The sequence below is a fragment of the Adiantum capillus-veneris genome, chromosome 6 (genome assembly GCF_014529385.1).
Source record: "Adiantum capillus-veneris isolate H3 chromosome 6, ASM1452938v2, whole genome shotgun sequence".
Taxonomy (NCBI): domain Eukaryota; kingdom Viridiplantae; phylum Streptophyta; class Polypodiopsida; order Polypodiales; family Pteridaceae; genus Adiantum; species Adiantum capillus-veneris.
In genome coordinates this window covers 62,901,657-62,918,813 of record NC_140936.1, presented here as the reverse complement: position 1 = coordinate 62,918,813, position 17,157 = coordinate 62,901,657, and the positions used below count along the sequence as shown (strand labels likewise).

The following is a 17,157-nucleotide window of genomic DNA, read 5'->3' as shown; positions in this document are numbered from 1 at the left end:
TAACTGGAAATATATGGCTCATGTGCTTAAAAATACCTACTAGGCCATGTGAAAAGTCATGTGTTTTAATAATTACTAAACTTCAATTATTTCAAAGAATTAAATTAGTTGTAAAAACTTCCACAAGGAATAGCAGGGTCAATATTTGTCCAAATTAAGTTCTGAAATTTTCTGGCTATAGTATTGTCGTGCTTAAGATCTTAAAAATACCAATTTTGGTTACTTTTGAAATAGTGGTTCACTAGTTTTTTTGTCTGGTGCTCTCAATTACAGATCAGGAGTCACTTTTCTAATTCCTGAAAGGTGGAAACCTTACAATCACCCCACTTAAGAATTTGAGATGTAAGTTAAGGAATTCTTTGCAACAAGAAAACTTTAGCTTTCCATGTAGCATCTTCAGTGAGATTATCTTTTCATATGACTATATACTCTTTGATTACTTTATTTTCAATAGCTCTTTGTCTTTCCTCAAGAATACCATTTGGTTTGAGATTCGACAACTCCTTACTTTTGGCATTACTAACTATTGACTACCCAATTTATCCAAGAAACTCTTGGTGTTGAGTCCCTCTTAGAAACCTTTACAAACCCATTGTATTAACTCAAAAAACCAGGTCAAATCCATTCCATATAAACAAAATATCCATATATCTACCTTGTCAACATGAACGTGGTCGATCTAACTGACCATTCAAAGGAATCAATGTTCCTCAAGTATTATGCATTCCAGCTTTGCCAATCTAAACACGCTCGACGTGTTCTTGTCCTTCTAAGCAATCTGTGTTCGGCACAAGCTTCCACCATTGCACCATAGGAACCCCCTCTGTGCCCTAATGTGGTTGACCAAACTCATGTAAAGGGTTTTAAGAGGCATCATACCAAGAGTTTTTGGCCTTCAATTAGTCTCCTACAACAATACTTCTATATTTAGGTCATTTTTCAAGAAAGGCTCTTTCATCTTCCTCGTTCATTAAGGTTGGTTCTCCCATGGCTACGTAAGCTCTTGCTCCTCTTCCTCTTCCTCCACCACATCCTCCATTTCTACCTCCTCTTAGATTGTCCCCTTGATTTCAATGAGGTTGAGGAATGGCCTCGGGGGATTCACTCTATATTCAAAATGGGACGCCACCTGTGAGCGGACAACTTCAATAAAACCCCTATATACGACTCATATTAGGAAATATGCCCCCCCTTTCTACGCTTATACAACAACCAATAAAGAAAACTATCATACCCGTTTCTTACATATAAAATTTAGGTCTCACATGATCTAGCTGAGTAAAACTAGTCAAAGAGTGTGTAGCATAGTGACTGACAACATACTAAGGAACCGACTCGGGTGTATCCTCAATGTGTCTTAGTTTGAATTTCAAACTATGTGCCTAGTCACCATGCACTCTGGATACTTGTCCAATTCTGACCCATCCAAAGCTAGTGTAAATCAGCCTTTGACCTGCTCCAAATCAGCCCTTATTTATGACCGGCTTGATGCAAAATTTGATGTGTGACCTGATAAAAAACTTCCCCAAAATTCATCCAAGTTCTATTTCACACCAATGACCAATCATTACAAGTAATCAAACCGAGTTTGTTTTTCCACAGATTCTCGTATGCAAACAGTAAGGTTTGAAGCATGAACATGAACACCTAACAATGTAACAATCTACCCACAACTTATAAATTTCTTTTGCCTTTCATCCCACGAGTGTGCAATCTTGATTTTTTCTATCAAGATCAATTCATGAATTGCATCAACCCACTAAAGGAGATCACCTTCAAACTTTTCCTATCTATGTGTGATTGAATGTTGTGCATAATTTTCTAGCCAAAAATTGTCTCAAATGTAAAATCGATCTAGGTGCACAATTAGCATGTGAGGTGTTTGCACCTCCCCACGTATGCCATAAACACACTCTAAGAAACCACATTATCACAACCATGTTGTGGGCATATCTTGCAATCAACACACTTCAGTAAACCACATCAATTTTCTATATAAGAGTGAGCCACAACTGGCCATACACATCAACCAATTTACCACAACGCACATGTTTCTCCAATAGGTCTTGAGTACCATCCCAATGTTTTCACTAACAAATTTAAACATAAAGCATGTTCATAGCTTGTAATTGGTGTGCTTCAAAAAACAATAATTTTTCTTTTGTTCATAGTCAAAAGAAACCACATGTAAAGTTGAACGCTCTGGAGCAATATTTTTCTTTTGCTCAAATAGATTACATGTATAGTCAAAAGTTAATTAAGGGACTTTTGTGCTTTGTTGAGGGTGATAGGTTTGGCATAAACATCACATCATGTTTTTCCAGCAATCGATGAGAAAAACAATCCCATTAAGAATTCTCACACCCACACTAGTGTCTTGCACGATGCAAGCTTCAAGTTACATGATCACATGTGGTACAAGAAACCCAAACCTTTCCTTGCCATATACATGCTCACAACATCTTGCTTGTAACATGCTCCAAAATTAAATAAAATGTCAATGCACAAAGACACAAGCCTTAAACAAAATGTTGGTGCACAAAGCCACAAACCAATGGTCATATCCTTTTATCAACTCGCTTAAAGACACCAAGTCCAATGCGAGATCCATATTGGAGAAATAAATCTATCAACACGCTCAAAGAGACAACATTCAAATGCCAACTAGTGAGCATTGTCATTGGCAAGTGCACAAAATAGACAACTATAAAAAATAGACAACCAATGGTCATATCCTTTTATTAACTCACTTAAAGACACCAAGTCCAATGCGAGATCCATATTGGAGAAATATTTCTATCAACACGCTCAAAGAGACAACATTCAATTGCCAACTAGTGAGCATTGTCATTGGCAAGTGCACAAAATAGACAACTATCAAAAAATCTTTAGACCATACTGATCATACGATAGCATTGAATCATCTTTGTCACAAACATACATAACAATGACACAATGTCAAAAAGGACAATGAAAAAGCAATAAATATGAGTAACTAATCTACATAAATGCTTATATCCTAAATTCTTCTTCTTTAAATTTCATGGATGCTCTAAAAAATATTAGTCTCATCGTTTATAAGTAGAGATCTACTGAGGTAGTATGATATAAACAATTGGAAAACTACAAAGAAACTTTGTAGATAAAACGTGTGGCCTTGTACCATATTGAAGCTCTTCATAGAATACAATTCACATTATAAAATACTTAGCATGAGTAACTAACCTACTTTATAAAGTACATGTATCATGGCATCTTTCATGGAAGTTTTACATAACAAAATGTTTTGTCATTATAAGTAGAGGTCTGTTGAGGAAGTATGATATAATCCATCAGGAAAATGCAACAAAACTCTGTAGCCAAAACTCTTGCACCTGCACCATATTGAAATTCACCATAAGATGAAAACTGATGTTAATTAAGAATCTAAAGCTTACAAGTTTCAGAATTTACAAAAGGACATAATTATGAAAAGGAAATGAAGAAAAAACATATACCTCAAAAATCCAACTTGCATATTATCCATCCCCATTCATCCTACAAAAAAAACTCAAGCATGTCAGGATGACTTTGAGCATATAATAGAATTTAACTAAAAATAGCCATCCACACAAGATCAAATTACCTTTCATATTCTTCGAAATAATCAGTAAAGACCTTATAATCATTAGCGTCAAGCACATATTTTCTTGTTGTGGCATCATAATCCAAGTGCACTTTAGCAATTATGGAATCCAAAGATACCGCTTGATTGTCCACTAAATCATATGTGTAGCTTCTTCTACCCTTGGCCACTTGATACCATGATAGATGAACCTCCACATTAGGAGGACGATCTAGAAGATCAAAAGGACCACGAGTCTCTTTGAAACTATCTCCTAGCTTCCTTCTCATGCTAACGACTCTTCCCAAGTACCATGTCTCTTTGCTTACTCCTTGACTAGTACTTGCAAATCGACCACAATTTTTCTCCTTTGCACTATCTTCCATTGTTGTCTTCTCAAACAAAACAACACAATCTGATCCGATTACAAGACATGTGCGTGTATCTAATTGAGTCTTCTTTTCCAATGAAAAAAGAACTTCTGTTTTTACCCTTGTGAGCCTATCCTTCGACAATGTAGGATTCCCATTTAGATGGCTTACAAGAGTGCTTTTGCATATGGTCTTTGAATCAATCAAAACAAGAGACGAGATTTCTTTCACTCCACTCTCCTCTTCATCAATAAGACAATCCAATGTATGGCGGAGTTCACTTTCAGCCATGATAATGTTCTCATCCTCGGTATGCTCATCAACTTGAGTGGATGAGTCCTCTTCATTGTCATTGTCAATGTCAGCAACACTAAGAAGATAGGAGAGATCACACTCTGTCCATGCATCATTACACCAATCTTTATGTTGCATACCTAGTGTTGAACACAACATCTTCTCTTTCGATAAACCCTCTTTTAGAGCGCTAACCATATGTCCATCACTCTGCACACTGCTATAATCATCGAGATTAGCCAATGAAACACCTGCTAAATGATTCATCTGAAACCAGATATTCTCTTCCTTTGCATGAGCCATAGGAAAAGCAAGAGATGATCCAGCTTGCATTTCAGCAATCCTATTTAGAGCACCTGCGCTACTCAACAAATCATAACCATCATAGCATCTCTTGTTTCTTATCATGCCTCCCACCTTGCTGAAGAAGTTCTCACAAGAATCAGAACCTGTGGAGGAAAGAGGAACCTGCAAGTGGCCATACTTGTCCCTAAAAGCCTTTATCAATAGGACGACAAAATGGCAAGAAAACTGAATGTCCAAAAAGGTTTCTCTACTTATAAAATTTTGCTTCAAAGAGTATGCTTCATGATCCATAATCCACATGCGCCATAGTCTAATCACAATGGAAGATTATATAAGTATTTAATCATGAGAGTTACTCCTTGATACTATTTAAAGCTCTAACATGTGACAATACAAAGGTACAAAATAAGATTGATGATGTAGGTACCTGAAAAAGAAAGACACCCTCCCAGCCGCTTTGACCCGATCAAATAAGTTGAGAGAAGGAGATAAAAAGATATCAATGTATGATGAGACTATCGATAGGTACATCTCTGTAGTAAGTGTTCACTCTTGATGTATAGTGGATTGGGTCCGCAACAAGCTTAAGAAATTTTGAACATTGCGGCTTGCTATTCTTTGTGCGGACCTCCAATTTTGGCGATCTTTTCTTTCAATGTCACCTTGTTGAAGACCATGCTCCTCAACCTTGAAAGTTTGATATACAAGAGCTACACGATTCAAAGTAGCCAAGTCTTGGCCAAGAACTAATCTTCTAGATGCATTATCAAGAGGATTAATCAATTTCTTTCCATTGTGAATGAAATATGAATCATCCAAACCAGAAATAGACCCATCAATCTCAACGGAAGCTGTGAAAGGCCAATGTTGCCATGACATTGAGAATCTATTTCCTAAAGATGATGTATAATCCTCTACCATAAGCTTTCTTTGCCTCGAGTCTCCATCAGAAGCATGGCCAATTAAGGGACCCACAATGCTTCTCACAAATTTATTCCAATGGAGGGAGATTCCCATCCATTGCTCTCTGATAAACAAAGAATCAAACTTGTTGCATGTCAATTGAACTAAAACAACCAACTTCGGCAAGCAATCATGATATCAGGGGATTTTCTATGAAGACTCTTGCATAATGTGCAATCACATTATTTTGAAAAGAGTCAATAATCACGTTGTAACCCTCCTCGCCATTTTCAACAAGTACCACAAAGTTTGGATTGCAAAAATGGTTTTCCTTTTTGCCACAAAATCCGAGTAGATTATCATCCCGTGCTACCCAACAAATCATTCTTTTGACGACGGTTTCATCTTCAACAATAATTACTGGCACACTTCCCATACAAAGTCCATTTTTTTTTCATGTGAGAAGTGTAAATTTCAGCCAAATGCTTGAATATATCCTCTCTCAGGCCTGTTCAATAAGAAAGAGATTTTCGAGTAGCCCACATGGTGGTTGAAAAATTTGGAACTTCAAGATTCAAGGAAAGAAAATTATGCAACCGAGTACCTCCCCAAATCTTTATAGCCTCAAAGAGATTCTTTGTTGTTTCTGAGTACCGCTTTCTTGCATTTTCTCTTGCCATGTTTTGAGAAATATCCACAAGAAAGTTCCATAAGGCCTCTTTCCCTTCAAAAAGGCCATACTTATGAGCATTGACTATGTCATGGCAAAACTTCTTCACATCTCCTCTTTTCATTGCTTCAAATGTGCTTTCTTGAAGACTTCGAACCTTGACACTTAAGGCTGAAACTCTTGTTTTGGTGAACCAAACCTTCCTTTTAAGTTTCCTAACCATATTTCCCTTAGCTCTTGCAATCTGTAAAATTTTTGAGTGGGTCATGAAATCCAATCTTCTTCCATCGCCAGTCCCACGAGAGCCTCTATTTTGCATTGATTTGTCTTCTCGGTACAAACGCATGCGAAAGTCTTCTTTTGGGGATTGTAGTGCACTTTGTACATTGAAAATTTTCAAAGGGAAACCCATGAGGATTTACTCGTTTGCAATCTTTATGACGAAATGTCCCTCGGATACACACAAGCACCTCTTTAAACAAAAATGTGGCCATCGTAGTTGGCTCACAATCCCAACAACCACCTCCTTTGTAGTCATCCAAGAAAGGTTTCAAATCAAACATCTTGTCTTCAACCTTATAAGTGTCTTGCCAAAATCCCCAACAAAGAGTGGGTAGCAAATAATTTTCTGCATATTGTGCATAGACACATTAAGTATACAATCTTCCTCCTTTATTCAAACATGAAAATGATTATATAAAGATAGATACCTATGCATTTTGTGACGCATTTGTGTTACTGTCATTGCAAGGCTCTACAATAAGATTAAAAAATACACTTGAAATGTTAAACATACTAATCATTTTTCATGTAAAAAGAAAAAAGATTTTCTACTCACCTAGATTAGTGTTGCATTTGAAGAAACCATGTAAGTTCCTTTGTCTCTTATCTTCAATCGGCACTTTCCTTGGACGGCCCACCTTTGCTATCTTTTCATCAATATCTCCAGTAGCCGCTTTGATATGAAGCTTGGACTTCACATGTTCAATCATGCATTGGCCAATCGATCCCGTTTTTGGAAGCAAAGGAATCCATTTCTTGTCCAAACTACATTCCACAAATATTATTGACAAATTCTCATACTCTCCAAGAGTGTCAAGAACAACACTAAAGATGGGAGGATTGTCCCTTTCAAAGGCGGAAACTTCAAGCAAGGCTTCATCCACCTTCTCCTTATTTTTGGACTTCATGTCCACTTTTGAGAGCTTTGCCATTTCATTGTCGTGCTTCTGCTTTCTTCTTTTGCCCACTCCAAGGTGGCGCCGATGAGCCATTGTGTTGATGTGTGAGTGTAGAAAGTTAGAAATTGTATCATGCCCTCCTTGCCCATATGGATTTTCACATTCAACACACCAAAGTTGGAACATAGCTTTCCCATCCTTATCTTTTGACATCAACTCAAACCTATCATGACGCTCCATGGCTTTAAGTTTCTCTTTAGCAACCTTGATATCTCCTTCCCACTTTCTAACATCCTTTGCAGAGGCTAAAGTGCTCTTTAGCATCTTGTGTGAGGTGATAGCCACATTTTCACACATAGGAATGTCATCATTACCAACACTAGGTATTTGGTAATGTATATGAGGATCATTGCTAGAGCTCAAGGTCGGTGGATCATTGCTTAAACCCATGGAATCCACTTGTGGACGCTTGCATGCATTACTTTTTGCTTTTTCCTGAATTGTCACCTCCTCCACTTCAACTTCCCACCTCTCCTCTTGTGATGGTGCTAAAGGAAGCATTTTGGACCCTCCCAAAAACACAAAGTCATCACAAAATATCTTGTCACAAGCAATTTCTTCTCTCAAGTCTTTGTAAGTACCTCCGAACTTTAGAAGAACAAAGCCTAAAGTTGTGTCTTGGTCTAAACTACCCTCATTCAATTTCACGACAATCTCCTTTCTTGCCATGGGTAGCTCAAAGTATCCTGGAGTATATATATCTAAATAAACAAAACAAAAAAAAATAATAAACAAGTTAATCATTTAAAAAAATTGTAGTACCTTTTTACAAAAGTTCAAGCGCACCCTAAAACCTAAACATTCACTATTGCATGATACTATCACACACACACACACACACACACACACCCTAAACGTGAGACAATGGAACTTCTCTTTCATGTTTATCCAAATCACATAGCATAGTGATATCGTATGATCTCATTTTCCACTGATACATTGTTAATCTGTTGAATAATGATATATATTGCATCCCTAGATCAATGTTTCCTACTCGATTTGTAACTTACCTGGAGATGATTTTGGATACTTAGCTGGTTTACCTTTGTGCAAGTTGTCTCCAACTTAATATATCTTTGATTATTTAAGGTAACCTAAAATGTTTTTTTGTCATACTTAAAATGGTATTCCCTATTGGCTTTGTAATTCACCTAAAGATAACCTTGGATATTTATATGTAGCTTGAGTACCTTTTCCTCAAAACTTAATATAGCTATTGGTATTGAGTGCCTACCTTACTCTTTCACTTGGATTTCCCATAGTGGATAGCTACTAGCTCTTATTGTCTACCTGGTTAATTTTCATAAGCACCATATAAAGCTACACTAGGACTCTACATGAAAAAATATACGGGTTCTTTGGCACTTATTTTCTACCTGGTTTTCATAAAAACATTCACACTATGCATAAAAGAGACATTTTTTAACTGAGTACAACAGGTAAGTTTTTAGTTTTTGTGGATCTCTAAATTTATGCTGGGTTGTCATAAGGAGGATTGTAGTTCTGGCTGCTTATGGGATCTAACTTACTGATCTTTTTCTGGCACATCACATAAATGGCATGCTTGTATATTTATATGCTTGTGTACCTTTATGTAGTACTTTTTTAACAAAATTTCAAGTGCTCTAAAACCTATGTATATAATTTTGATGTGGAAGAGAACTCTTTTATTTGCATTAGTGGATGTTGAAACTAAAAAGAAACTCAAAGATTTCATATCTTAAACCCTAAACCTCCATTCAATTTATACACATAGACATATCTTCAAAACCAAGCCCTCACTTCGTTTTGACGTGGAAGAGAACTCTTTTATTTGCATTAGTGGATGTTGAAACTAAAAAGAAACTCAAAGATTTCATATCTTAAACCCTAAACCTCCATTCAATTTATACACATAGACATATCTTCAAAACCAAGCCCTCACGAAGTCAAGAGTCGCTATGTACCTTAGTTCAAATCTACTAGGGCTCTTCATAAGTACAAAGCCATTTTTCTAGAACGAGATGGATTATCATACTCATTATGTAGCGCATCAATGATAAAGACATGTTTCCATCTCCATAAGCTATACATAAATATACTTTCAAAACAAAGCCCAAGTCCATGCGCTTGACCAAGCTAAGAGTCGCTACGTAACTTAGTTCAAATCTACCAAGGCTTTTCATAAGTACAAAGTTGTTTTGTTGGAATGAGATGGATTATCATACTCATTCTATAGCACATCAATGATAAAGGCATGTTTCCACCTCCATAGTGGGTCATTTTGTGATATTTGATTAGGCCCAACTTCTCTTTTGCCAACACTAATTTTAAATTTCCTTCCCAATCAACCAAATCTTCAAGAAAAATCTTTTGTATATTCCAAACTTTTTTCCCCTTAGAAAATAAGTTATATCTTATTTTTGGCCATAACACTTCTATCTGCGAGCGTTGTAGAAGATCTTGGGAGTATTGTGATGCTAGATCTTCTTGCAGTCCACGAGAAAATGTCCGTAAAAATAAAGCTCGTTCTTCATCTTTTTGAATCCCAGTGGACAAGTTATTTTGAAGTGACATTTTGTAAGTATTTCTTTCCTTAGGTACACTAGTCAAAATATTTTTAATCTGCTAAGCACATATAAAAAGAAATATATAAGTATAGGTATCCATTGATTTGAACTAGCAACCAAAGAACAATTAAAAAATAGTACGAAATTAGAATAGTAGCATCTTTAACAATAATCAAAATATTAGCATCTTCAACACAAAGCCATTAGCATCATTAGCATTCTTGTGCTGGCATCCTGTAGATCCTAGACAAATGAGTTCATTCCATGCCATCAATTTTTTGTCTGCTTAGGTTTTAACAGCTTGGTTATGATGTTTTCAACCTACCTATCAAGCCTCACTTGATTTAGATATGATTTGACCAACAAACAATCATTTTCTCTATTTCAGTGACAAACCTAGAAAAAATGTTAATTTCTATGAAATTTTTATCTTTCTTATACGAGGAATCATGGAAAATTACAAAAGAGGCCAAAAAAGTACCGAACGACTGTTTGTTGTGTTGAGGTGCGCGGTGCTCTCTCTCGTGTTGAGTAGTTTGCACCATTGCATGAGGTGCTTCTTGTGCCTATCGTCGGCATGCAGCCGAGGGACGTGTGCAAAGCATGAGCAGGAGCTGTATTAGCAGCAAATGGAGTTGTGCATGCAGGAGCACTAGGAAATGTGGTGGTAAATGGTTCGCGAGGGGGTCAGAGCAGGAATGATCCATAATTCCTGCTCTATAGCTGAAGGCGTACTATAATGACTGTTAAGTTTATTAGCAAGACACAAGCCCAATTACTTGCTATCGATACTAGGTGTAGCTGTAGTAGCCGTTGTAGTAGTACCCTGCATTTCTAGCGAGTTGGACTGAATGTTGTGGGATCTCTGCTTTCATGCGAGTGACCCAGAACCTCCCACAATTCCCCATTGTCGTATGGGTGCGGAGACGAGCGCATGTGCGCACGCACTGCTTTGATACATTGGTACATTTTCTTGTTATAACTTCATGTCCAAAGCCTAAGCCCAGATTGAGCACTCTGCTTGTCCATGAGTGTGTAGACTCATGACAAAGAGGATCAGAGAGGATCTGAGCTCAAATGACTGACATGCCACCCACCAACTACCAACTCATGCCCGTACCCAACCAACCCCGACTGCACTCACACACCATAGAATATGTAATCACGGCTCCCACACTCGACCATCTTTAGCCAAAGATAAGAACTTCCATATGAGCCAATACCCTTGAACACTTATTAAGTTAATGGCATGCTCAAGCTCCCATGCAAACTAACCCTGCTTGTCTTACATCGCTTCTCCACAGTAAAGACTCACACACCTGGCACATGCAAGAAGCACGTATGTACACTCGACTCCACTAAACAAATAGCAAGAGAGAAATCTTAAGAATATTTAAAGCAAACATTTAGATTATAAAGATAGTGAATATGCCGATCAAAATGGCCATAATCGAAGGATGGACAATGAAAAATATTCTGCAAAAAAACATCGTCATTGCTTCCTTGCAGGCCTTGCAAGGGTTACCCGTCCTTGGTGCTCACGTAACCTTCCTCCTTGCATTATCCAGCCCCTCAGGTGGCCCTTTGCTTTCCCTACCCTTGGCGGCTCCTCTGGCGGCCCTGCATAGAGCCCATAACCCTCCAACTCCCTGGTTCGATGAGCTACAGCCCTTGCGGCTTCGTTCAGCTAGTGAAGGCCACCCCTTTATCTTGCTCAGGGCCATGCCAACTCTGGCGCCCGCTTCCTCCTTCCTCCCTTCTCTGGTCTGGCCCCCTCCTGTATAACGGGCTGCCAGCCTTTCAACCAGTTGGCCTTCTCCTTCTCCTCATGCATGGCCCAAGTGGCGCCTTCCTCATGCATAACCTCCAGATGGCGCCCCCTTATATGCTCGCGTTGCTCGTCGACTACTGACAGACCCCTTTTTTCCCTGTTAATAGCTCAAATCTATTTTTTTTAGGCCCTGTTTGGCGACCGGTCCCACCCCACTTCTAAGTTTACTCTTTTTATAAATTAGGGTAGTATTACGGAGTAATGGGCTTGCTATACCTGGGCGATCAATTTTTTGATTGCCTTTCTTTTCCTCTGCTTAAAAGTCCCCTTCACCCTTATCTTTTTTGCGGTTTCTTCTTACAGGCCAAGGGCAGCGGCAATAAGAAGAGATATGCACTCACTCTTTATAGAATTGTCGTCTGTCTCTGTGTGTGTGTGTGTGTGTGTGTGTGTGTGTATCTCTCGAGTCTCACATGAACACATGTGTCAATTTATAAAAGACACATCAGAATCTCCGCATTCTATGCACTCTTCACCTAAAAGCTAAACAAAATGCTATGGACATTGCTACGCTCTTCACTCTGATCTCGCTTGACCCTCACCTTGTGTAACACGGGTCTTCAACAGCTCTCTCTCTCTCTCTCTCTCTCTCTCTCTCTCTCTCTCTCTCTCTCTCTCTCTCTCTCTCTCTCTCTCTCTCTCTCTCTCTCTCTCTCTCTCTCTCCGTGTCTGTGCTTTAATCCGGCAATCTATCTCGGTTTTGATTTTAATCTGCGTAGCCTAGAAGTTGGAATCTACACAGGAATTGTTCCATGATTTAATTAAATGGCTAGTCTCATTGATATGACCATACTCAAGGAGACTGAATCTAGGATACATCACACCCAGCTAAACCAACGCTCTAATGCCGTTCTTGTTTGCCTCTTGTAGGCTTGGGATGGATGGGCTATTTTGAGGGGGATAGCAATACAAGCTCTATAGGCCTTCACATCGTGCTGCTTCCGTGGAAGGTAAGAGCCAAGCAGCATTGAAGCCTATGATGCTGGCAATGTCAAGGAAAAGAGTCCTACTAGTTTTGAAAGAATCTTTAAAGTGAGCACAACACATAGCAAACAATCAACGCAACATAATGCGCATCAAAGGAGGCCTCTCCCACTTTCAAGATCATAAGGCAGCAACTACAGAAGGATAAGGAAGAGCTAGTGAGCCTAGAGACGATGTGGAGAAGGGGGAGCTATTTTCTCTCTATATGCAAGCTATTTTTCTCTCTTACGTGTTCTAAAAGCTTATTTTCTCTCTGTCATGTGTCCACACATGACAAAGGGATCTTAGGCCGCTTGCAAGCTACTAAATGTATGAGATTCCTCCTTCTCATCCACTGAAAACAGCCCAGAGCTTCTAGGCCCTGCCCCTGTCTGCTGCATATGGGAGTACTCGGCAAGCCTACAAGGTTTTCTGCACAGCCTTTTCTACACGCCATCATCTGTCAGAACTATGGAGGTGCTGTTGGGAAGGACGAGTGTGAACATTTTCCTTAACCCAGACTTGCCAAAAACATTTTCCTTAACCAAAAAAGTTTTACGATCAGAATTTAAGGCATTTACCGTATTAAACCTAAAACCCGGGCTTGCCAAAAATATTTTTACTGACCAAAATAAATGAGGGCACCCATCAATTTTTTTGGTTTCAAGATCAAAAGTTGGGCTTAAATTTGAAGCATTTGCCCATATTTATACTAAAACTTGTAAAATTTACACTAAATGGAGGCGGACTATTTACAGAGACGGACATTGACAAAGCTCTTCAGTACGGATGCAATACTTTCCTGGACAATGCCCAATGCTGGGCATTCTCAGACATGGATGATGATGATGATTTTAGTCTTTCACTTTACTTCATTGTTTTTGGATTGGATCCACCAAGATCGTATCAGTTTGGTCTCATAAGTCATTTTGGCTTTTTGAAGGCGTTTAATACAACATTTCATTTCATTTCATTTATCTCTCTCTCTCTCTCTCTCTCTCTCTCTCTCTCTCTCTCTCTCTCTCTCTCTCTCTCTCTCTCTCTCTCTCTCTCTCTCTCTCTCTCTCTCTCTCTCTCTCTCTCTCTCTTTGAAAACAGAAACATTTCACTTTTGAAAGCTTTGCATGCTCTAGACACCATCGACAAAGGCATACATGAGCCAGTTGCAAGAGGTTTGGATACTATAAAACCTACATAAGGCAAACCCGATAGGTTGCAAGAAAGAGCTGCCCCATTCATACTACCACAGCCTCCACAAAGAAGAAAAGGGTTCGAAAAAATCCATCTATGCATGCAGAGCTATTCAGTGGTACAAAGCTGGTAACATCTCTTTAATAGTGTGCAAAAAAGCGCAATTCTAATCCCTGGATATATCATACCTGCGAATGCGTGCAACAAGGATAATCCATCCAGGCATTCAAGTCTCCTTGTTGATTCGACGTGCTTGCATCCAGTGATGGTATCGAGCCCAAGTCATCATCGGCGGGAGCAGACTCAGAGGAATCCAAGGCGAAGCTAGATCCAAACCCACTACCACTACCAAAGTCTGACAAAGGACGCGTAGGGCGAGTAGATGCCCGATCTACGTGGATAGCTCGACCATCAAGATTGTGACCATTAAGTTTCGACAAAGTTGTATCTGCGTCTTCCTCCTTGTAATAAGTGACAAAACCAAAGCCACGAGAGCGCCCTGTCTCTCTGTCCATGATAATCTTTGCGTCTACCACCTCGCCATGTGCACCAAAGGCCTCCCGTAAGCCATCTTCCGTGGTGCGGAAGGAAATGCCTCCAATGAACGGCTTGCTGCCCTCGACTGTGTATGTGTGCACGAACATCAGTGAGGAGGGAGCTTGACAGAGCTTGCCACGTAGACTCTGAGCCAATCCACCCAATAGAAGGCGCTTACTTGCCTGTGCCATCTATGCCTTCTCTACGACTTCTGCTAGGCGTCTACCTTCTGCTGGCCTTCTACAACCCTCTCTCTCTCTCTCTCTCTCTCTCTCTCTCTCTCTCTCTCTCTCTCTCTCTCTCTCTCTCTCTCTCTCTCTCTCTCTCTCTTGTCGGGTGTGTACGTGTGAGCCTGCAATCTAAAAATGAGCCTTTCAAAACCCCAACTCTCTGTGTTTGACGACATGGTACAAAGCTCAAAATCATGCAGCCAAGTAGCTTAAACCCACACACACACACACACACACACACACAGAGCCTATTATATTGCTTAATATCGGTGTACCTTATTGGATGCCTGATAAAGCTGCTTTCCTCTCAGGCCAAACGCAGAACAACAAATCAGCTCGAAGGTGCACGTACCTGAAATCCAGTAGTGTTGCAGTCGAGCGTCGATTGTTGTGATTCCTTGGAAGCCTCTGCCTCTGTCTCTCTCTCTCTCTCTCTCTCTCTCTCTCTCTCTCTCTCTCTCTCTCTCTCTCTCTCTCTCTCTCTCTCTCTCTCTCTCTCTCTCTCTCTCTCTCTCTCTCTCTCTCTCTCTCTCTCTCTCTCTCTCTCGCTTCACAACTCAAAAAAGAGCATGTTCAACTCACGCGCCATTTTTTTGGGGGCAGCTACTATTGAATTTTCATGCAACTTTGGAACTTGAGCTCTTAGACCTACATCACACACGGACACTGACACGGACACAAACTTGAGCCACTTTTTTTTAAATGGAGAGAGAAAGAGAGAGAGAGAGATAGATAGATATTTTTTGTCTTCCTTCACCATGCATTGAGGGTACTGTCGAGGGTAAGCGCGTGAAAAATTGGACCCAAACTACGTAGGGCTCTGGTTAAATATCGGCTTGCTAGGGCGCGTGTAGATGGGCGTGATTGGCCCAGCCGGTCATGTCGCTTTTTGGGGGGGCAGTAGACATTTTAAACATATGTACAGCATACGCCACGGCCTGTGCAGATGCACGCACGTAGTGCAGTGGTTAGGGTAGTGCTTCTAGGACGCGAGGTCGGGGGTTCGAGACTGCGTGTGAGCTCCGTGTGTTGACTTTTTGGTCAACGATCACTTAACAGCTACATTCGACCGGCAACAATCGGCATGCCTTGCTTTGCCACGAGGCCTAGCATGCCGAAATATAACCAAAACTAACTACATCGTGTCATGCGCTCTATAGCCCCGCCATACAATCTCATGCACAAGTAAAACCCTAGCTGGGTTCACTTCACACTCAAATGAGCACTAATGCCCGTATCACACTATCACACTAGGGTGCTCATCCCCTATTTCAGTGTCCCGTAGCCAAGAGCTACCACCATTTGAAGCCTATCAAAATGCTTCCCGCATTTTACTTTTTGAAGGTTGGCCAGGTCATGAAAAGATCGTTGGGCTTGCTGGGGTGCCCCTCCAAGCAACAAATTTTCACTAGTACCTCGTCAAATTACCACACGCCATCTCAACACAGTCGTGGTATGCCTGCCCCAGTGTGACGGGGGCTAAGACTAAAGTCAATAATTTAAAAATACCTCTATCTCGCCAACAGACTTTGAAAGTTATCTCTAACATTGAAATTTCAAATTTGGCTCTAAAATTTAAATTTGTAGTTGGGAATTTGGAAAAGAGAGCAACTCTCATCGAGGAGAACGGTACTCATATGTGAAGCAAAAATTGCATCTTTGCATTTGTATGTAACAATAAATGCGAGCCTTGAGGAAGCTAGCATAGGGAATGTTTAGAGCAATCCACGATAACAGGGATGAAGCCCTAGTCTAGTCCAATGAAGATGTGATGCATCAACGGTTTTTTGGCCACTACACTAACACCATTATCTTCATATGGGAGGAGCAACATCTCTTTTATTGCCGAAAAGACTGGCTCAACATCGGAGCTCCTTACTGGCTCCTTTACCTTACTTGTGCCTTATTTCTAAAAGAGGTCATGCAGTTTGCCACGTCACTTGCAAAAAAATTAACATTTCACAAAGGCCTCCCCATGGCAGGCCAAAAATGTTGGAAACGCCATCGATGAGGGCGCACATCATGGAACAAAGCTGAGGGCAACATGCCATATTTTCCTTAAAAAAAGCAACAACCTCTTTGAGCCCACACAAGGTGGAGGGAAACTTATCTGTTGTTTCGATAGGAACCATGCCACATAAGAAAGACCCAACTCGGGCAAACCACCACCACCACCACCACAAATGGCAGCCAACTAGCTCGCTTCACAAGTTCCTCGTTCATCAGTGATTCATTGTCGTCAGCACCCATTAGTAGTGACATATTGCTGAAAGAAGTATGTTGTTCCGTCTTTTGCTACTACAAAGCCCAAAAATGCATGAACTACATGACAATACTCCATATTGGACATAGATTCAAGCATACCCATGTCCCTCTCCATACCTACCCACGTTTAAAGAAAACAATTATGGGCATGACCAATACATATATATCAATGTCGTTGACATTACAATTGAACATGCTCATT

General features: G+C 40.0%; 1 protein-coding gene and 1 pseudogene across 1 annotated transcript; one reads left to right on the top strand and one right to left on the bottom strand.

Annotated features, from left to right (window-relative positions):
* The first annotated feature begins 11,302 nt into the window (after positions 1–11,302).
* Positions 11,303–11,789, top strand: LOC147455609 (uncharacterized). The gene has a single exon (XM_086514347.1). The coding sequence runs from the start codon at positions 11,367–11,369 to the stop codon at positions 11,721–11,723; it is 357 nt and encodes a 118-aa protein (XP_086370473.1). The 5' UTR covers positions 11,303–11,366; the 3' UTR covers positions 11,724–11,789.
* Positions 11,790–13,894: 2,105 nt separating this feature from the next.
* On the bottom strand, positions 13,895–14,660 carry LOC147455608 (glycine-rich RNA-binding protein 4, mitochondrial pseudogene; annotated as a pseudogene).
* Positions 14,661–17,157: the final 2,497 nt, after the last annotated feature.